This window comes from Lethenteron reissneri, chromosome 47, assembly GCF_015708825.2.
Source record: "Lethenteron reissneri isolate LAM-NWPU_2019-01 chromosome 47, ASM1570882v1, whole genome shotgun sequence".
Lineage (NCBI taxonomy): Eukaryota > Metazoa > Chordata > Hyperoartia > Petromyzontiformes > Petromyzontidae > Lethenteron > Lethenteron reissneri.
In genome coordinates this window covers 6981210-7003751 of record NC_083825.1, presented here as the reverse complement: position 1 = coordinate 7003751, position 22542 = coordinate 6981210, and the positions used below count along the sequence as shown (strand labels likewise).

The window sequence follows — 22542 nt, the reverse complement described above, 5'->3', positions numbered from 1 at the left end:
GTGGGCTGGTGTAACCAGGAGGTTCCTACCAGTAAAATTGTGGCCTCGTTTCGTTTCCAACTCTTCACCTGGCCGCCCCGACGGCACCCACACATACTCTTTGGTTTTTTCGGTAAAGTCACATAAGAAAAAAATAAAAAATGAAAAAAAATACATTTTTTTATTTTATTTTTTACCGAAAAAAACAAAGAGTATGTGTGGAGCCTTGCAGTCACGAAAACTTCAAATCTAGAATTGACACCCACACACCCATTCGTACGCCCCCGCAGCCAACACACTGGCGTATTGATAATAGAAATGAAAGTGGACAAATTAAAGTGTCCAAACGCAGTTTCACTGTTGAGTGTTGTTTATTTATATTGCCCCGGGGATTGTGTTTGGCGCACCACCACCACCACCTCTCTTTATAGCCCAGGATCTGAGCCCCTCTGCCCCCCCCCGTACGCCCCAGTGCAGTTGCACCGCCTGCACACTCGAAAGCTGCCCCACACTGGGCTGGAGCGATGAAGTGAGAGCGAGAGACGGGGAGAGAGTTTGGTGTGTTTTGGAAATATTCTGTTAGCACCTCCCTTTGCCGTGTTGATGTCCACGTGTTGTCAGCCAAGGTCTGCCTCGGAATAGACACGTGGGGGGGGGGGGGCTTTAACGCTGCGAACCCGCGAGCTTTTGCCAAATAAATGTTCAATTTAGATTTAAAGCTTTCGTGACTGCAGGGATTCCTATTTTTGCTTCTTTCGGGCAAAGTCACGTAGAAGGGAAAGAATCAAGAATACAAATTAATGTTATAATTGGTTCTTTACCCTTCTATCTGGCAACAAAACTGACACCTTTTTGCAAGGAGTCATGTTTGCATAGACCGCAATACCTGCAGTCATAATACAAACAAAAGAACATAACTCTGATAATGTGCACTGTCCTTGAAGTTGATTGGTCCACACCCGAGACAGCTTTCCTTAGAGCCTAGTCTCATATGGGTTGGACCAGATGAGGAAAGCTGTCTCGGGTGTGGACCAATCAACTTCAAGGACAGTGCACATTATCAGAGTTATGTTCTTTTGTTTGTATTATGACTGCAGGTATTGCGGTCTATGCAAACATGACTCCTTGCAAAAAGGTGTCAGTTTTGTTGCCAGATAGAAGGGTAAAGAACCAATTATCATATTTTTACTGGCAAATGAGGTCCCCATAGTGCAAATTAATGTTGTTGATGCACCCACAATTCGTCTGACGGCAGGACAAACGATTTGGTAAAAAAATTCTAGCTCTGATTTTCACTCCTGATGATGATTTGCTTGTGTTGCAATCGAAACGTCGTGATTTAATTAACTTTAAATTTTTTTAATTTCAATTTTTTTACCTACGTGACTTTACCGAAAGAACCAAAGAGTAAACGATAGAGTCGTCTCAAGCGCAGTCTTTTTTTCTCACTTTTGGTTATTTTCGTGTTGTGTGTATTGTTGTGTTTGTGTGTATTGTTGTGTTTGTGTGTATTGTGTTTGTGTGTATTGTTGTGTGTATTGTTGTGTTTGTGTGTATTGTTTGTGTGTATTGTTTGTGTGCATTGTTGTGTGTTTGTGTGTGTGTATTGTTGTATGTGTGTGTGTATTGTTGTATGTGTGTGTATTGTTGTATGTGTGTGTGTATTGTTGTATGTGTGTGTGTATTGTTGTGTTTGTTGTGTGTGTGTTTGTTGTGTGTATTGTTGTATGTGTGTGTTTGTTGTGTGTATTGTTGTTTGTGTGTATTGTTGTATGTGTGCATTATTGTGTGTATTGTTGTGTGTGTTTGTTGTGTGTATTGTTGTGTGTGTGTTTGTTGGGTTGTTGTGTGTGTTTGTTGTGTGTATTGTTGTTTGTGTGTATTGTTGTGTGTGCATTATTGTGTGTATTGTTGTGTGTGTTGTGTGTGTATTGTGTGTGTGTGTTGTGTGTGTATTGTTATGTTTGTTGTGTGTGTGTTGTGTGTGTATTGTGTGTGTGTGTGTTTGTTGTGTGTATTGTTGTTGTGTGTGTTTGTTGTGTGTTGTGTGTTTGTTGTGTGTTTGTTGTGTGTTGTTGTGTGTTTGTGTGTGTTTGTTGTGTGTATTGTGTGTGTGTTTGTTGTGTGTTTGTTGTGTGTATTGTGTGTGTGTTTGTTGTGTGTATTGTGTGTGTGTTTGTTGTGTGTTTGTTGTGTGTATTGTGTGTGTGTTTGTTGTGTGTTTGTTGTGTGTATTGTGTGTGTGTTTGTTGTGTGTATTGTGTGTGTGTTTGTTGTGTGTATTGTGTGTGTGTTTGTTGTGTGTATTGTGTGTTTGTGTGTATTCTACCGGGGATTATTTTTACACGCCATGCCCATTCTCACCGTATTTTTGTCCTCTCAATACTCTGATCGTGGCCTCGTGATCCTGTTCACAGGATGAATGCAGCGTAGGGTCTGTGCAAATTATTATTAATAATAATACAGGACTCGAGTACAGTATCATCATGGATATTCATACTGCACCTTCGACTCGAGTGTTAGTGCCTTATGCCGTAAATACCATGAAGCCAGATCAACAGCGTTCTGGAAATAAATTAAGCGCTGTGAGAGAGACGGGATGATACGTGCGTGCGTGTTAGAGTTTATTTTATTTAACCGTATGAGGGCACCCTTAAGATATACAATGGATAGTATTAATTGTCACAAGAGCAAAACATGGCAAAATTGGTACAAACTAAATAGAGTGCAGCAAAGGAGAAATCCGAGCAGAGCAGAACCCACGTCGCATGACAAATCAAACGCTGTCCCAAAATAATAAGGTGCCTTAACATATCTTGTTACTGTACCGTCTTTCTTAAGAGGCATTCATTCTCTCTGTGGACAAGCAGCATCGCCAGCTGCTGCTGCTGCTGACGATGAATCTTATGTAACCCTGAGCTCAACCCCAACCCCTCCGTTTATAGACTTGGAACACGCGGGCCTCACTGTACGACAGGGAATTCTGATGGTCTCCCCCAAAAGCAGGAAACGAATGTCACCGTCGGTCACGTTTTTGTGTTTGTCATTTCTATTAAGTGAAGCGGCCTCTTGCAAAATGAAGGCCCTCGCTTCCTGGTCTTTTGAGTTGTTACCCGGCTGAACAAACTACAGCTGACGTGACTGCTGTCTTCCCCGGAGGTTCCTTGTTTAAACTGGAAGGGTTGGATTGACTTTAAAAAAAAGCGACGTCAGATGATAGTCTAACATATTCCTGCTGCGGAGGGAGCTGGTAGGAACGTTGGGTTGCTCGGTCAATGGCCAGGGTCAACGGCGGCGTGGTGTATTCCGCAAATATGCCCGACTGTGAGGGCGGGCACAAGCCGGCGTGAGTAGTTTAAACGTTGAGTTTTATAAGGGCACCACGGGGTGACCAGCCCCTCCCCACCCAGCCCCTCCACTCCCATTTCTGGATGCACGACGAACGGACACAATAATCCTCTGTGGGCTGGTGTAACCAGGAGGTTCCTACCAGTATTAATGCTCTGTACGTAAGCCGAAGGAGGCGCAGCGCTGCAATTGCTTGCTCGGGCCGCTGCTATCGGAAGAACCTCGACTTGAGAGATTTATTGAGTCACACTCGAGTGTTTTTTGGCCTACTCTTCTACGCTGGCTAGACTTCCTGGACGAGGTAGTAAAGAGGTAGTACTTCGTATCCACACACTTCCCCCCATTTACCGTGGCGTAAATGAACAGAGGCGGCGATGACGAAACCTCTGCACCGTTGTTTTAGGGGCCATCCATTTAGTAGGAACTCAAAAATCTGTCAACTTGACCCTTCCCCCCCTCCCTGTACGCACGCGGACTTCTTACACCCCCCCCCCCACCAATTCTATAGAACGGCCGATATTGAATCCACGCAGAAACGATCAAGGATGAATAATATTCACGTGTTGAAGCAAACAGTCCACCGCAGGACTAGCTAACTCATTTGAAGGCCAATGTCGACAAATTATTATCGAGACTTCACCCCCCCCGCCTCCCCGTTTCCTAAGCGTACATTGTCAGTAGACCCCCCCCTATACTCAAGCGAACACATTTGGGTTACCCCCCTCCATGCGTACGCGCTAAATGGATGGCCCCTTCACTGGCGTGCCGGGAGATCGCATCGAAAGGTGGCCTATTGCAAGTCCAGCGTGCTGACTGACCATCGTGCCGCGGCAGCGTTCCACTGCTGGGTGGATGTGCCTGCCTGACAACGCAAAATAACAACACGAATGAATGTTTTTATTTTCAATAAGAAATAGCACCTATGTCTTCTTTTTGCTAGTGACTCTGAGGCACTTGGCAAACGAGTATAAGTACGCTGCCAAGCCTGGTGGTGCTCATTCAGACGCTGTCTTTCCGACAGACCTGTTCTTCACCTGAGGACGGCTGCTTGCGTTGTGGCCGTAACGTCGTGAGAATTGTATTATTTTATTATGTTTTATTTTTATTATTTTATTATCTCCCTTCTACGTGACTTTACCGAAAGAACCAAGAAGATGAATCCCTGCAGTCATGAAAGCTTTAAATCGGAATTTATAAGTGGGTGGTTAACAGCATGCGATCTTGCACGCGCGCGCACGCGTTAGATTGCTATTAGGACAAAAATTTAAAGCCACTTGTAACATTACATAAGAGTTGTATAACAGGTCTGTTTTTGAAATTGAGATACTGTTAACCTTAACAGCCACTTTGCTTGTTGAGACCGTAAATAAACTGGTAACAGTGCGGCTCAGATTTTCCGGCACCTCCCATTAGCACGGTTGGATACATACGATGTGAAAGAAAGGAGTTAAATATACAGGTGATTTAAAAAAGGTGTTGAAAGTCATATTTGTCCACCAAAAATAAATTAATTACAAATAACAAAGACACACTTCCCCCATCTCTTTTTAAACCACATCAAAATCATGTATTTCATGTGGTGGTTGAGAGGAGAGACAGGATGGAGGGGTATGCAGATTGAAATGTTTTCGCGCCGTACGTAGCTAACCGTGCTAATGGGAGGTGCGGGCACGACAACAAACTATACACGAAAAGGCAGTTGTAAAGAAATGAGTTTTCAATCCTAGATTTAGCGTTAGCGGGTTTGTGAGATCTGTGAATCTCGACGTGACCCACGATTGCTCGCGCTGGGTCACGACTTCGCAGGCACGGCCACCCCACCGCTGCCACCACACTGAGCTTCCCAGCGCTTTGCTGTGAATGCAGATTTGTTCTCATTAATTATTAAGTAAAGGGACGTTTTTCCCCCTCGTAGACCTTCCATCATTTTCCGGGGTCACGGGCACGCACGCGTAACGCGTGTGTTCAACGTGTTCAGAGGGCGACTCTTAGCGCAGAAGGTTTACAAAATGACGTCGCGTCCATGCGGAAGTTGGGAGTTTTTTTGAATTCACATCGAAGCCCTTAGGGGTCAAAGGTGCGCTCGCAACCCGGGCAGGTTGTGGCAAGCGAAGTTTTTGGAATTTATTGCCCCTGGCCCCTGGGGTTCAACGGTAGAGGTCTGATGTTGTCGCCTGCAGGGGCATCGTCCATCGATGTTGGGTGGGAGGTGGAAAAGTGACAAATGTGGTGGTTTTCGACGTGGTTCAGAAATGTGGCAATTTACGAAAAAATTAAGAAAATCGGAACGGTGCGCAGATGTGCATTGTAGACGGACGCAGCACGCTTGGAATTTAATTGAGTGGACACAAGGAGGAACTCGCGGGGTTAGGGTTGATGACATCGTGGAAACCCTGAAGAAAAAAGTAAGTTGGCTCACGCGGCAGGACACGTCGCTAGAAGGGGTTGATGGCCCCGATTTTGTCAAGACAAATGAAGGACTGGCGGCCACGGAATAGAACGGCATCCGATTGAGGACGTCCGCCTAGGAGACGGAGCTTGTGGCAGCACATTTGCGAAATCGCCCCCTAACTGCCAAGCTGCTGCAGTCTTTGTTTTGGTTTTGAAATCTTTCCCTTCGCACCCCCCCCCCCTCCAATTCTGTTGTTTTCCTTATTGTCCTCACAGGAAGCCAAAAAGGCTTTCCGCCAACTCGTAATGCACGTCTATCGATTCACTTGCTTGGCAGACTCTCAACGATGTTGGCTTTGGCTCCGATACAAAGGGGGGGGGGGGGGAGGTCTTCATCCATCAGCGAGTTGACCATTTGGGACCGATGCAGCATGTGGGGTGGGGGGGGAGGGGGGTTGTACCATGCCCCCCCCCCTCTTTACATAGCCCAGGATCTGGGCCACTGCTCTGTGTGCCGCATTGCAGTTGCACCGCCTGCACACTTGGCAGCTGCACCGCCAAAGTGTCTGCTCTACACCCCCCCCCCCCCCACTTTTCCGCACCTCCGATCGGCATTTCAATATGTACAAACGGCTGCAAATGAGTATTTAGATTTATGTACAGCTGATGGTGAGAGATTAACTCCAGCGGGATCTCGTGCCATCCCCTCGTTACCGCTAACGTCCTGCAGAATGAGACCCGTGAAATAAGATAGGGGGCGAGGGGGGGATGCTTACACTCTGCTCAATTATTTCCACACGATCACAGCCGCAACGTCAACAATGTTACAGGATTTATTTGCTACTTAGTTATTTAATAACATGTAGTAATTGGCAAATGTGGTGGTAATAATAATTATGTCGTTTATTTTTCCAGGAAAGCCCCCGCCACTCTCTTCAAAAGGGACCTGTATTTGGATGTTTGGCAATGTCCATTTGATTGAGTTTCATCTCCTGAGAAAACCACACGTTCGAAGGCATAGCTCAAAGGCACAACACTCCGGTCCGCAAAGATGGGTGGTACACGAGCCCATGTTCTGTACTTTCACGTGATCAGCTCGCAGCCCGGTGGGGTTGGGAGGTTTGGGAGTTGTACAAATCTGTGCATGGTCCACCAACCCGTGGTGGTGGAAGGCATAAGGAAACTAAGCAAAAGCTTCTTGGTTCTATCGGTAAAGTCACGTAGAAGGGAAGTAATAAAATAATAAAAATAAAACATAAATAAAATAATTCTCACGACGTTTCGGCCACAACACAAGCAGCCGTCCTCAGGCGAAGACCAGGTCTGTCGAGGCGACAGCGTCTAAAAGAAGATACTCTTAGGCTTTTTCGGTAAAGTCACGTCGGTAAAAAATAAGAATAAAATTAATAGAAGTAATAATATAAATAAATTAATAAATAAATTTAAGCAAAAGCTTTGGGTCCCCAAGTAGCTTAATGGTTGCCTCTGGATTCTCATCTCATTCCACCTCCATAATTCTCTCATATCGCAGCATCCGTGTTTCTCGTCTAGATCGCTTGTCATCTCTTTCGGTTTATACATTTAAAGGGGGGGGGGGGTGGGGGCTTGGGCGGTCCCAAAAAAACATCTCACCATTGTAGCACTCCCGCAGTGGCGAGATGTTAACGCCTTCGCCTGGTATGCAGGAGTTAATGGGGTTCGATCCCGACCACTGACGCCTGCTGTATATTTGGAGTTTGCGTGTCTCTCTCCCTATGGTCACGTGGATTTTTATCCGGGTCCTCCGGTTTTTCCCTCCACATTTTAGAATCAACATCACGCGTTTTAGAGTGTTTGGCCGCTATAAATGTCCACGTGATGATGAGCCACTCCGTTGAGATATAATTTGTGGCCAGGTCGCTTCTGAAACAGCTGTATAGCTCCGTTGGGCCTTACCTGGTAAAATATTTTTTACGTTTAAATAATAATTTCCACGAGACCTTTCCTCCGACTCACTGGCTCGCAGGCGCGCGTTTGTTCCCACCGTCATGATGTCACTCGCTGACGTCCGCCTGTTTCTCTTCCACAGGGATACGGTACAGCGAAGAGGTGAGCGTGGATGAAGTGAAGGCTCTGGCATCTCTGATGACGTACAAGTGCGCCGTTGTAGGTAAGTCATCGCGAGGAGGGGGAGGACGGGTGGGAAGAGTATGTGTGGGCTGGTGGGGTGGGTGGTGGTGGCACTGGTGGTGCTATGCGTCAGCGGTGAGAGATGGGAGATTGGGGCCAGAGACGAAGATCAAGAAAGTGATGTGTGCCGGTGTTTCGTAACGTGCCCATTTGTCCTTCGTGGTCGTTTTTCTGACCCTGCTGCATCACGCTGGTCAGTTCAGGTTTGCGAAGTAGACTAGGGGAGAAAGGGAGTGGGGGGGGGTTTAAGACCGGTTTGGATATCGCCCGTCACTGACGTTCGTTTGTTAACTTGTTGGGCTGGCCCAGGACTGGTTTGGATATCACGTAGTACTGATTTTAGCCATGGCCGGGAATCAAACTCAGGTTAGCAGCTTCATAGCGTAGCACGTAACCACTGCAATCCCCATTTCATGGTGCAGCGTGCTGTGCTGTTAGCGAGCACCTATTAAGGCCGGCACAACACACGAGGGGGTGGGTTAGGCAGCACCTCACCCGGTTGCCTTTGTCTGCCCAGTGGCGATGTTTACAACCACCGCACCAGCTACTCCATTTGAGGCCGAGTCGACCTAAGTGAGGCCCGGGACCGGTTCAGATAATCGTCACCGATGTTGGTGACCGTGAGCGGGAATCGAACTCTAGTCGCCGTGTTCGTCCCGCAGCGCGCTAACCTCTGCGCCACCGCTCCCCACACATCCACACCGACACGCAGGCGGACGGGGAGTCCTGCAGTGACACCGATACGTCCTCGGCGTTACTGTACCACCTTGGTTGCCAATCTTCCTCGTGCGGCTTCGAGAAATGCAATGGTGTCCCGTGCACTCGAGTGCCATTTCCTCTCTATCTGCTGCCAACTCTCGACTCCCCCCCCCCCCACACGTGCCTCTCCCCCCTGCCTCTCCCACCTCTGCCTCTCCCACCTCTGCCTCTCCCCCCTCTGCCTCTCCCACCTCTGCCTCTCCCCCCTCTGCCTCTCCCACCTCTGCCTCTCCCCCCTCTGCCTCTCCCCCCTCTGCCTCTCCCACCTCTGCCTGTCCCCCTCTGCCTCTCCCACCTCTGCCTCTCCCACCTCTGCCTGTCCCCCCTCTGCCTCTCCCCCCTCTGCCTCTCCCACCTCTGCCTGTCCCCCTCTGCCTGTCCCCCTCTGCCTCTCCCACCTCTGCCTCTCCCATCTCTGCCTCTCCCTGTCACCGCTGCGTAGGGATGTCAAACTGGTCGAGGTCGTGCGTTTTATTAGCGGCTTGCTTGGTAATTGCTGTGCCCCCAAGTGCATCGACTGAACGTCTGATCGGCTCTGTGAATATCCGTGCGTTAAAGCATCAGGGCATTGCTCCCAAACTTCCAGTCCTCGTAAACAACAATGGTACCTCTTGGTCTTTACCAGATGCAATTGTTACCTCTGCATGTGTTTGAATGGTAAACATGTCCCTTGTGACATGGCACTGTTGGAGGAAATGCTGTTAGAATGTATGTTGAACTACTTTTGCACCATACGTAGCCAACCGTATTAATCATAGGTACGTGGGAAGGCCAAAAACGAAACACAAATCAGTTCTAAAGTGGGTTCCTATTACCAGAAGGAAGAGCGTTCCAGACGGCCGCAGAAGCTCATCTGAAAGCGTGCGATACGGTGACCGCCTTTAATTCCTCCGGTCTAAATAAACATTCTTTGGAATAATAAACTTTCTCATCCTGTTTGGAATTTGTCCCACGAGTAAAATTCTTAGATGTGTAAAATTGTTCTTCCAACATTGCACAGAGAACAACCGTTGCATCTCCTTTACGTTTAAAAAAAAAAAAATCTCCCCGGTCACGGATATACTAGGCGGGTGACAGTGTAGTTTTAATCCGTTGTGTAGTACGTCACACATCCGGCTGGCTGGGGTCTGAGGTATAGGCGGATATATGAAAAGGTCGGCTATGCAATAATCTAGAGAAACTGAGTTGCACCACCACCATGCACAAATAAAGCACTTGATGTGGGCAGTTAATTGTTCAGGGGCGGATGTGGAACGTTGGAATGCATTTCGTACCTTTTTTACTTGGAGCGCGCTGGGGTTGTTGTTGGTTAATTCGGACTGCGAGGCAAAGTGTGATTGGGTTTACTCCCCTGGCTTTACAGAGTATTGGATGCTCCTATTCGTCATGTACCCACGTGTTTGGTTATTTACAATGAAGCCGAACACGTGGGCACGATGCATGAGCTCGAAACACGACGCACTGTGTCGTTGGATCCGACTGGGCTTCTGTCATTTCCACTGACTCCCAACGTAATGTGGTGACTGGAAACCCCAGTGTTAAATACATGAAGTATTTAATGGGCAAACCGACTCATTGATTGGTCAATATGACTAAGTGCTTTTTAAACCGGCTCCTATATCTCATTTGAAGGGGATTTCATTGGAAATTTATGTCCTATAGATTTCACTTGATACTGATTTTAATCCTGTGTACTCTGCAGTGTACGACTGGTCATCCAGAACAGAGACCGTACAGCGTAGAATGACGCAGTGCCGATCCACAAATATCAAGGAGACATCACAGCGATGATACACTACTCGGCTGCTCCTGATGCGGTTGTTTGGCTTGACCACCCGCATGTGAAATTGTAGTTGTTGCGCTACCTCGGCATGAGCCATATGAACGAGAGAATGATTTTTATTTAATTTCTTGACATTTCTTGTCGTATTAATCTCTGTATTCCTGTTGTCGTGTCGTGTGCCTTTACTCACCGCGCCATGTCGGATGGTGACACGAGCATCGCGTTGCGATCGTGGCCGGTGTTTGCGCGTGTCTCAACGGGCCCCGTGGCCCGATTTTTAAACTAACGGATCGGTTTGGAGTCTCTCATTCCCCTCTCTCTCGTGCGTGCACTACTAATTATTTCTTCTATCCCTTGCCGAAATATCAAAATCTAAATGTTCTTCTCGGCGTGTCGTTTCAGATGTGCCGTTTGGAGGTGCGAAGGCCGGCGTGAAGATCAACACCAAAAACTACTCGGTGAGCCCCTCCCCACGTGGTCCTCTCCCCACGTGGTCCTCTCCCCACGTGGTCCTTGTTATTTTATCAACCGGGGAGGGATGAAGGGCTGAGTCAACCCCCCAACCAAGATTTTGATTTTAAAAACCTTCCGATTGCATTTGTTTTAAAGTTTATATAACATTGACTGTCCCGTGATTCCCACCCGAATATTTTGTATTGCTGCCCCACTTTAAACAAATTCACTGACTTCGGGCTCATTGGGAGGGGTGGGTGGACCGGACCGTGTGTATTTGGTTACCGCTGTCCTGAGTGGTGTCATGTGGCTGCGGAGTCACGCTGTAGCCTATCTATATCTTGAGAAACATCGACACGGGTGGATGCTGATGTAAGTGGCGGCACTTGTTGCGTGGGTACAAAAGTCACCCTGTGTATTTTTCTCGTCCTCGCCATCGCTCATCCCGAACGCCTACGCAGGCCTAACGCTTGCCTCCTGTGTTCGTAGTCTTGTAGCTCGGCATGTTAAGACGAAGCTGTCGCACGTCTTGACGGTTCAACCGGGACACGTGGTGCTTCTGGTTGCACCTTCCTTGGTCACTCAATCACTAGCCCCGAACACGGTGATTTGATAGGCACACACCTGCCCGTAGGCCCCACCGACTGCTCGAGTAGCCCCGTGCTTTGTTCATATCGCGAGTTGTGCATGAGGCCAGGAAATAAAAAACTTGGACAAAATTCGGAATTTTGCAAATGCTTTGGGATAACCGGCTCGACCTTTCTGAAACCATAGACGCTCTCCTGGCCAAGCCAGGACACTTGGCAGCTTTTCATGAAACCACTTAACCGGTGCAATATTCACAAATTAACCGACCATACACCTTTCATCTTCTTGCTTCTTTCGGTAAAGTCACGTAGAAGAGAAATAATAAAATAATAATAAAACATAAGAAAATACAATTCTCACGATGTTTCGGCCACAACGCAAGCTGCCGTCCTCAGGTGAAGAACAGGTCAGTCGGAAAGACAGCATCTCAATGCTGCTTGCGTTGTGGCCGAAACGTCGTGAGAATTGTATTTTATTATGTTAAATTTTTATTATTTTATTATTTCCCTTCTACGTGATTTTACCGAAAGAACCTAGAAGATGAATCCTTGCAGTCACGAAAGCTTTAAATCGAAACATACACCTTTCGTTTAGAGTATTTGGCTGCTATAAATATCCACGTGACAAGCCACTTTGTTGAGCTATCGTTTGTGGCCAAGTCGCTTCTGAAAAAGCGCTACATAGCTCAGTGGGACCTTACCTTGTAAAAGAAAAATACCCCGCTTGACCTAACCATGGTGAGCCCGTGTATACCATTGGGTCGACCGTGCAAGATGAATTGAATAAACTTTCACCGTTGTTTTAACTGCCACGCCGGGAGATCGAATTGAACCTCCAACCCCTGGATTGTTAATCCGGAGTGCTAACCATTACACCGCAGCATCCGTGCTCTTAATATTTCTATATAATAACAAACTTACTTTGAACCTAAGTCAATAACTATCCTTCCAAAATGGACGTGTCCTTAACTTCTTTATCCAGGCCCTCGTCTGAATAAAGGACTTTGATTGATGAACGTATTTAGCGCAACCAGTCGCTAAGCTAACACGCCTCGACATTATACGGGAATAGCTTATGGCGGTGGCTTTTAAAGTGTGTACCTTTGAAAAGGTTTCTGAGGCACATTGTCTGCAGGAGTGCGGATTGTTAAACTCAGAGCCTCAAGAGCCAAGCACTGGATCGGTTCTCTTCAAGAGTGTAGAGTATAACACGACCCCTTTCACGACCAATGGTACCTGCGTTTTGTTTACGTGACGAACCTTACTTATTGGTTGTGTCAGGTGGTGGCGGGTTTAACGACACATTCATATTTCCATGATATAACCCAAACCACCCCCCATTTACTATGAAGTGTAGATGAATACATGTAAAGACCATTTTGTCACTCCACTACTGGATGACAGCCTTCGCACGCCATGCGAGTCGTGGGGGGGCGAGTTTGACGTTTGACCGCGCTGGTCAGCGTGGGTTTGTGAGGGGCAGTGGGGTTGGTAGGGGACTGTAGATCTGGGAGCATAGAAGTAAAGTACAACAGTGGACTTGGCTGCACTGCCTTTTTGCTGGCCACCACCACACACAGCCCCCTGTGTTTATTATCCATGATGGTCATCGGCCATCCAAGCCCTGCTTGGAGCGGCTGAAATATCATGGGGATCGGTTGCATTCCATGTCACTTGATCGGAGGCGCTACGTACATTCTTGCCCCTACTGCGCTCATCCGTTGGCACCTTACCAAGCTGTAGGTGGAGCGGTGTCGATTGGCAGACCTGAAGAAGCACGTGCATGAAGCAGCGACGATGTTGGAGCTTTTTCTTTTCGGCCGCGGCGTAACGTGTGCCCCTTTTTTTATTATGTTAATTAGCGTTGAAGGTATTTGAGTGCCTCTGCCAAGGTGTGGCCCGTAGGCAAGTCTTTCGAATCGTGACAACAACAACCGTGATGACGGCACTTTTGGCTGCGATCCGATGATGCTAAATAAAACGTGTTTATTGGCGGCGCATGATTAATACGGCGTTTGGCCGATCTACTGTCGTCTCAACCCACCGTTGTCCACCCAGCCACGCTTGCCAATCTTCTACGTTTACACGCAAGTTGTATTTTTACACACTGCCCATGCCTGATGATTGTTAAACATTTCCCGTGTGATTTTGTAGTGAGAGCGCCAATAAAATTGTAGTTGGAGGCCTATCTCATACCGAGATAAGCCAGAGGATTTTTTTTTTTTAAGATTTCACCAGAAAAATGTAAGGGGGGTGGGGGGGTATTGTAACGTCTCGCGTTTGCAAGTTTTGTCCAGAATGTCGCTTGACACACGCACAGCAGAGGCTGGCCGCTGCCACTGACACTCAGAGGTCGGGCACCCGCGTCCCCCAGATTTACTACGAGTGCAGTGGAGGTTGCTGTAGGGAGTGTAGTTGTTACCGGACCGAAATTGCTGAAGCATCACATCGTGGTGAACAGCTGACTCGAGCAGACCGTCGCATGGAAGTTCCCTCTCACCCCCCCCCCCATCCCCTTGTACCGCCTGCACACCAGAGGTCGCAACCAGGTACCCGATACCCGTACCCTACCCGATACCCGGCCGGGTATGGGTAGCCGTTTGCGACCCTGGTGCGGCCGGGTACGGGTACGGGTAGGCCGTGAGTCACTGATGAGTAGCCGTTTGTCACTCATTTCGGGTAGGGTACGGGTAGGGTACGGGTAAGGAACGGCTACCCGTACCCGGCCGGGTACGGGTACGGGTACCCATTTGCGACCCTGGTGCGGCCGGGTACGGGTAACGAATCAAAACCAGTTTGCGACCTCTGCTGCACACTCGATAGCTACTCCATTGCTATGCTCACCAAAAGAGAGACGTAGTCTGAAAGTGGAAGTTGAGGCTGTTGTTTTTTAAACTCCAAAAGGCAAAAGTTCCCGGTAGAGTCACAATGCCGGGAACCTTCATTGTGGAGCTTCTAAACAATACACACTGGTTTTGTAATCCAGCTTGGAACCTCTCCTCGGTGTACTGGGCCTAAAATATCAGTATCACCTTCTGCATCGGTGCGGTCGTGACGATTGGTTTACATGGCGCCTGTATACCAGGCAATGTTAACTACCTCGCCTGGTATACAGGAGGTCATGGGTTTGATCCCGACCTTGATGCCTGCTGTATATTTTGAAGCTTGTATGTTCTCCCCGTGGTTGCATGGGTTTTTCTCCAGGTCACCCAGTTTTTCCCACCTTTAGAAATCGACATGCGTTTAGAGTATTTAGTTGCTATAAATGTCCACGATGAGCCACTTCTTTGAGCTATCATTTGTGGCCAAGTCGCTTCGGAAAAATAACTATATATGGCTCGTTGGGCCTAACTTGGTAAAATGAAAAAAAATCTAGCTTAGAAAAAAATATCATGTTCCTGGCCTCGCTGCATGCAAGACACTTAAGAGTGTTAAGAGGAGCTTGCAAACAGCATTGGTTCAGAAGGCAGCATGAGTTCTGGAGGGGGGGGGGAGCTTTTACCTTCCTGTAAATTGAAAACCATCTCCCTCCCCATCACTAATCTCCCGCCTCCACAGTTTAATCTGACACTGCTCCAAATAAGGGCCTCAACAGTGTTTCTCGTCAGTCTAGTGGGACTGCAGTGATACGGTCAGCTGGGCTGCTGCGTTGCCCATTTAGGTGACATTAGATTGCATTGGATTATAAACGCTTTCCACGCCAACGCAACCTCACCACTGGAACACAAGTGGCCGGGTGGCTCAGAGGTCTGAGATGTTTTGCTGCCACTACCGAAGTCCTGGGTTTGAATCCACGTTACGCCCGTCTGTGATTTGAACCGTGTTCTTGACTGCAGCGAGTTTGTAGTCTCAGCCCGTTCACCACTGACTGCACGAACGGACAAAATTCCAGCTCTTGAGAATTCAAAATATCGGTTTCGCCGTCATGCGACGAACACGACTCTCTGTGGACGGGGGGAGAGTTGCCGCCCGTCACGTGTGCACCACCGGTAGCCACAGGTGAGCGTGTCTCAGCTGTAGCTCTGTGGTATCCACTGCAGTGGACCAATCTCGAACACAGTTGGGGGCTCTACGAGACTTCTAGTTGGGAACTTAATTTCATAACTTGACACTGATAGCGCAAATCATGATAAAGCTGGGAGGGGTTAAGACAAAGATACATCCGTAAAAATAATACAAATAAAGTGAACAAAATTCTAAATTATAAAAAAAAACTAAAAGCACTAATGTAGACTGTAGCCTGGTTCTTAACCTCGGTGAGCATACTGGCAGTCTATAATGTAGACTGTAGCCTGGTTATTAGGTTTGCTGAGCGTACTGGCAGTCTATAATGTAGACTGTAGCCTGGTTATTAGGTTTGCTGAGTGTACTGGCAGTCTATAATATAGACTGTAGCAATGGTTATTATACTGAGTGAGCGTACTGGCAGTCTATAATGTAGACTGTAGCCTGGTTCTTAACCTCGGTGAGCGTACTGGCAGTCTATAATGTATACTGTAGCCTGGTTCTTAAGTTTGGTGAGTGTACTGGCAGTCTATAATGTAGACTGTAGCCTGGTTCTTAACTTCGGTGAGCGTACTGGCAGTCTATAATATAGACTGTAGCAATGGTTATTAAACTGAGTGAGCGTACTGGCAGTCTATAATGTAGACTGTAGCAATGGTTATTAAACCGAGTGAGCGTACTGGCAGTCTATAATGTATTTTATTTTTTATTATTTGTATTTTTATTCACTTTATTTTTTTTATGTACGTGACTTTACCGAAAGAACCAAACAATATTAATTCCTGCAGTCACGAAAGTTTTAAGTTAATGTTAATGTTTCCGGTGTCTATAGCTCATAGGAGAGACCCCAATAAAAACAAAACACATCGCTGTTGTGTACGACCCAGACGAATAATCCCCTGTAAGGTTCTCATCCGCTTTTTTTCTCGCTCATGCTTTCGGAATTACGCGTTTGTCTCAGCACACTGAGACCCACGCGTGTGCATCCAGACGCGATGTCGTATGCTGCTACTGCTGCTGTTGCCCATAACTTGTGCCACTGATGCAGAGCCCACCATCACCTCTCCTCCTCCTCCTCTAGTTCTCGTTAAATAGGACTCCTCATTTTTGGCGATGCAGCTGCGTTGATGATGTTGTTGCTGCCCCCAGACACCAATGGACACGCTAACTCGGCGCGTTTGTCAATGTTGCCGTGGCCTTAAAAAATGAAAATAATGCAGTGGGCGACGTTTCGAGCCAATGGCTCTCCTAAGCTCACGATGTAGTCTCCCGTTTAAACCGTTGTTCCGAATGTACAGTCGCGGAATTGAGTTGCAGACTTTTTTGCCTCGAACTCGGCAAAAAGTAATCGGAATCTTTTATTCTAGACCTGGATGAACCCAATTGAAATCTGCAGCGAGCTCTTTTCCACAGGTGTCAATGGTGGGCAGGTCGGCAAGTAAAACAACCAAACGAGACAGCAGAGACCAGCTGTGTCAATAGCTCGTCAGACGATGACGAGCTATTGACACGGGGGGTGTGTGATGGGGGGTGGGTGATGGGGGGGGTGTGATGGGGGGGGTGTGTGTGATGGTGGGGGGGTGTGTGTGATGGTGGGGGGGGGGGTGTGTGTGATGGGGGGGGTGTGTGTGATGGGGGAGGTGTGTGTGATGGGGGGGTGTGTGTGATGGGGGGGGTGTGATGGTGGGGGGGGGGGTGTGTGATGGGGGGGGGTGTGATGGTGGGGGGGTGTGTGTGTGATGGGGGTGTGTCTGTGTGATGGGGGGGGGTGATGTGGGGGGGGGGTGATGTGGGCGGGGGGGTGATGTGGGGGAGGGGTGTGATGGGGGTGTGTGTGTGTGATGGGAGGGTGTGTGTGTTTGATGGGGGTGTGTGTGTGTTTGATGGGGGTGTGTGTGTGTGTGATGGGGGGGGGGTGTGATGGGGTGGGGCTGTGTTTGATGGGGGTGTGTGATGGGAGGGTGTGTGTGTGTGTGATGGGTGGCACCGTGCATGGAGAATGGAGCGAGGGGATTGGCCGGTTGGAGGGTGGGGTCGATGACGACTTCGCGGTCAACGACCGAGGCGCGTGCGCACGCTGAGCCCGGAGAGAAGCAAAAATATCTCGACAGCCATCCCGCTCCATAGCCCCCTCCCTCGCCCCCTTCCACTTTCCTCTCTCCTCTGTCACAGCCACCCTGCACACATCCCCGCCTCCCTGCCCCCCTCCGCTTTCCTCTCTCTCCCCTCTGTCAATCTCCCAAAAATTGTTTGTATCCTACATCATCCACCTCTCCCTTCTCGCTCCCCTCTGTTCTGTGTGGCCTCCTTTGCATTCCTTTCGCCTCTCCTCCTCCTCCCCCTCCCCACCCGCTCCACTCTGCTCTCTCGCCTTGAAACTCCCGATCCTGCATAAACCCGAGCGGTCGGCTCGCTCCCTCCCCCCTTTAGCCATAGCCCCAGAGGGACCCGCAAACCCGCTCGTCGTATTTTCACCTTTGTTCCACAACCGTACGAACGCGAAGTGAAAACCAAAAATTGTCGTGTTTATTGTAGAAGGTGGCCCTGGGTTGTCTCTGCAGGGCGCCCTCCTTGTACACACGCAAGTGGCGTTGGCTATCGAGGGTACAGGCGGTGCAACTGCACACGGGGCCCATTCGCTCGCCCCAGCTTCTGGGCTATGCACCAACCAGGGTCCATGCGAGCACACGACTACGCCGCTGTGCATGTGCGCGCTGCCTTTCGCAGAAGATACAAATTGCCCAAACCATGAATGTCCGTTTACAAGGGACTGGTATCCATGTGGGGAGCGGCAGTGTAGCGGTTAGCGCGCTGCGCTACGAACCCGGCATCCAGAGTTCAATCCCCGCTCATGGCCAACACTCGGTGACGATTATTGTAACCGTTTCAGGGCCTCCCCTATATCGACTCAGTCTCGAATAAGTAGCTGGTGCGCTGTGTAAACACCGCCAATGGGGAGACAAAGGCGGCCGGGCGTGGTGCAGGCCACCCACCTCCTCGTGTGCCATGGTGGCCTTCATAGGTGCTCGCGAATAGCACTTGCTCCTAAAGTCTGTTAAGGCTATACGGGTGATCTTTGTCTTGGTATCAATGAATGCCTTCCCAGTGTTCAGAGTAAGATTGATGATAATGCAAATTAATTGTACAGCCACACGGAGTCTTTTTTTAGAAGGGTCCTTTTGTATTGTTTGGTCAATTCCATTTTTCGTCTTGTGAGCATCATCAATATTGTTGGCATAGGGGACTCCATCTTCAACATGATCCACAAATTAATCGTATTCCTCATCATCACCGCCGTGACCATCACTACATCATCTTCGTTATTTCCATAATTCCATCATCACCACCATCCTCATCACCGTCATCCTGCATCCATCACCACAACTTGTATCATCATCCATCATTAATCTATGATGTAATGTACCCATCACCATCGCATCAATAATTCCATCGTCAGCATTACAACACTGTGACACTTCAGCCAAAACAGCTATCCCATTAATTCTTACGCACAGTAGTTTAACGACCTAAATAAATTACAGAACTTTTAAGATCGTTAATTATAATTCACGCGTGCGTGTCCATTTGGGAGCGGTGGCGCAGTGGTTAGCGCGCTGCACTACGAACCCTGCCATCGGGGTTCAATTCCCGCCCACGACCTTTAACAGTGGCGAACATTTGAACCGGGCTCGGGCCACCCCTAGGTCGCCTCTGCCTTAAATGAATACCTGGTGTGGTATGTCATCACTGGGGAGACAAAGGTGGCTGGGCATGGCGTGGTGTTCACCACACCACTCCCTTTCGTGTGTGCCGTGCCGGCCTTGATAGGGTGCTACTCGCTGATGGCACTTGCCCCAACAGTCTGTTAAGGCTGTGCGGGGGATCTTTGTCTGTGTGGGTAGTACAGTGCGGCAGCAGGAGTTGAGTCTTGAGACTTCACTGCAGGATCGTGGGCGAATGAGCAAACAGCCGCAGGGTGGTGGTGGGACGTTGTTGACGTGTCGGGAGGGGCGGTCAGTGATGTGGTGGTGGTGGGGGGAGCAGGGTAGGGGAGCGATTCTGGGGAACCAGACCCGAAGGAAACGTGTTGGGAGTCGTGCAGGCCGGTTTGAAGTGGTTTTAAACACATGCTGGCACACACACATAATCTACTACGTTAACTGCATTTTCTTTGGGTCTTTCGGTAAAGCCACGTAGATAGAAAAAATCGCAACACAAGCAATCGTCATCAGGTCATCAGGTGATGACGATTGCGTGTGTTGCGATATTTTTATAATTTTTTTCTATCTACGTGACTTTACCGAAAGAACCAAGAAGATGAGCTTTATACCTTATTTTCAGAAGAAACCTCGCCGCCAATAATAGCTCAACAAAGTGGCTGATCACGTGGACATTTATTGCAGCCGAACACTCTAAACGCATGTTTCTAAATTGTGGAGGGAAAAAAAACGGAGGATCTGGAGAAAAAGCCACATGACCAGGAGGGGAATGCGCAGACTCCAAATATCGAGGCATTCTCAGTCGGGATCAAACCCTCGACCTCCTGTATACCAGGTGAGGTAATTAACATCTTGCCACCGTGGCGCCCCCAGCAGTGGGGAGGAGTAGCGTGCGTTCTACCCGCCTGTCCCACCACGCTCATTGCCAGGTGCTGCACGTGCACAGCTGGTTCCGCGAGGCTCGTGAGATACAATGAGCACTGTCAGCCTGGCTGGGCTCGTATTTCAGTGGCCATCGCTCCCCTCTCTTACCGCTCTCTCAGCCATCACATCTATCTCTTTCTGTCTTGTTTCTCAGCAAAACGGCTTTTTACATATTTGTGAACTTGTGTTTGATTTGCCATCTTGAGTGCCTCCTTGTTTAATTGCAGTCCCATCCCTGTGTGATTTTTCAGTTTGTGTAGTCCACCACTTTGTCTTTAATAGAAAGTCGCTCTCTGCCCGCTCTCTGCCCTCTCAATGCTCTTTGTTTTTCGCATTTAATGTTACGTTAAATTCCAACTCGTGACGATAACTGAGTAATTTTGTCAGCGACGCAATCTTAATTTTTGACCGGAAGCATTTCTGGGAAAAGTCTTGCTCGTAACTATTTCTGACAAAAAGATTTCCTCGGAAAATCTTGGAAATTTAACGTTTTATTTTTTACCAACTCAAGTTTCCCTTCAAATTGAGTGAGATCCTCTGTCTCTCTGGCCTCACCCACAGGCGCCATGGAGGCGAGATGTTAACTCCCTCGCCCTGTATACAGGAGGTCGAGAGGTCAATCCCGACCCTGACGCCTGCTGTACATTTAGAGTTTGCATGTCCTCTCTTTGTGATCGCGTGGATTTTTCTCCGGGTCCTTCGGTTTTTCCCTCCACATTTAGAATCGACGTGCACTTTTGAGTATTTGGATGCTATACACGGCCACATGATGAGCCACTTTATTAAGCTATCATTTGTGGCCAGGTCGCTGCTGAAAAAGAGTTATATAATTCGCTGAGCCTTACCTGGTAAGTAAAAAAAAAGTGTAGTTTGTCGTGTGCGTGCGGTTGTGTGGTGTGGCCGTGTCGTTTCTGGTGGCCCATTCTGACACTAATCCCCGCGTTGTTTCCTGTCGTTGCTCCAGGACAACGAGCTGGAAAAGATCACGAGGCGGTTCACCGTGGAACTCGCCAAGAAGGGCTTCATAGGTGATGCAGCCGCCCCTGTGCGCCGAGCCCACGAGTTTGAGAAAAAATATCCCAGAGTCAAATTTGGTTTTGCCCTTCTCACTTCGCCGAATTCCACCGCCCGAGGGGGGTTTCAGAAGTAGTTCTGCGATGTTTGCTTCCGCTTACCGTTTCCTTTCACGTGGCCGTCCGCTGCCCTGGGCAAGTTCCGAGTGGCCGCTTTGCCTCGTCGCGACATCGCGCACTGGGAATTAAATTCGGGATTAACAAAAACCCTCGCAATCCCTGGGGTGTAATAGGGGTGTAGCGACGCGTAGAATTACGTGTGTACGTATGTATGTTTAGCTAACGGTGCTAATCGGAGGTGCGGTGGAAGGACAACAAAATCGGTATCGCCGAGTTGATCGCACGCCGTGTGATCAACTGGGTTGACCTCACCCCCTGCAGCGACCTAGCGACGTGGTCATTCACCGCAATGTGGAACGAAAATTTGATTCCTTGTCATAATCCTTGTTTGTGTTTATCTTTAAACAAGAGCCCGGTACACAGCGCCAGCGACTGGGCGAGGGGGGGTGGAGGGTAGTACAGATGTTCCAGGGGAAAGCGGTTGGGCGCTCGCTGCCCTCCTACTCGAGTAGACGGCAATGAGCCGGGACGTCGTCTTTTTATGGGAGGGGAAGATGGAGGAAGGGGGGCGTGGGAAATTTTATTCTTGAATCTTTACTTCGAACCGCCGGCAGTTCACCCACGTAGGTTGGGAGGTACTGGTGGGTTGCGGTGTAAAGTGGCATCGTTACCCCAGGACTCGGGGGAGACGTGTCCTGAGCATTGCTACCCACGTGGTACCACAGAGCCATGTACTGAACTAGCAAGCACCGGTTTCCCTCGTTCTATGCGGGTTCCGGTTTGTGCGATTTTGCACTGGATATGCAGCCAACCTATTTCTCCCCAAAATTCGCTATAATGAAGTTTGTATTTACTCCGCATGCGGCTATGCGGTCGGATGTATGACCATCATTGTGTGTGTGTACTGTCCGTGCTACTTGGCAGGCAGCCATCACCTCGTGTGATCACACTTTCTGCGCGCTTTTTGGAATGCATCTACTACTACCGCATAGAGCGAGGGGATACCTGTAATCAAGCAATACTGGTTCCTCCCAATTGCCCCTCCCCTTCGTCTCCTCCTCCTCATCTTCATCCTCCTTCATCCTCTGCTTGGCACCGCAGGTCCGGGCATCGATGTGCCGGCGCCGGACATGAGCACGGGGGAGCGCGAGATGTCCTGGATCGCCGACACGTACGCCAACACCATGGGGCACAACGTACGTAACCTGGGAGCAGCGAGAGCCATGCCACGGTTGCTGGTTCTTAAGGACGCCCACCCTGTTGTTGGTGACCGGAGTTTGATTCCCGGCCAT

The 22542-nt window shown here is 48.8% G+C and overlaps 1 protein-coding gene across 1 annotated transcript in view; it reads left to right on the top strand.

The window, feature by feature from the left end:
- Nucleotides 1-22542, top strand: part of LOC133354333 (glutamate dehydrogenase, mitochondrial-like) — a 36725-nt gene that overhangs the window by 1760 nt on the left and 12423 nt on the right. The window contains exons 2-5 of the mRNA XM_061571082.1: nt 7787-7867; nt 10832-10887; nt 21082-21145; nt 22352-22446. Of these exons, the coding sequence (XP_061427066.1) occupies nt 7787-7867; nt 10832-10887; nt 21082-21145; nt 22352-22446 (296 nt within the window). The remainder of the gene's footprint in view (nt 1-7786; nt 7868-10831; nt 10888-21081; nt 21146-22351; nt 22447-22542) is intronic.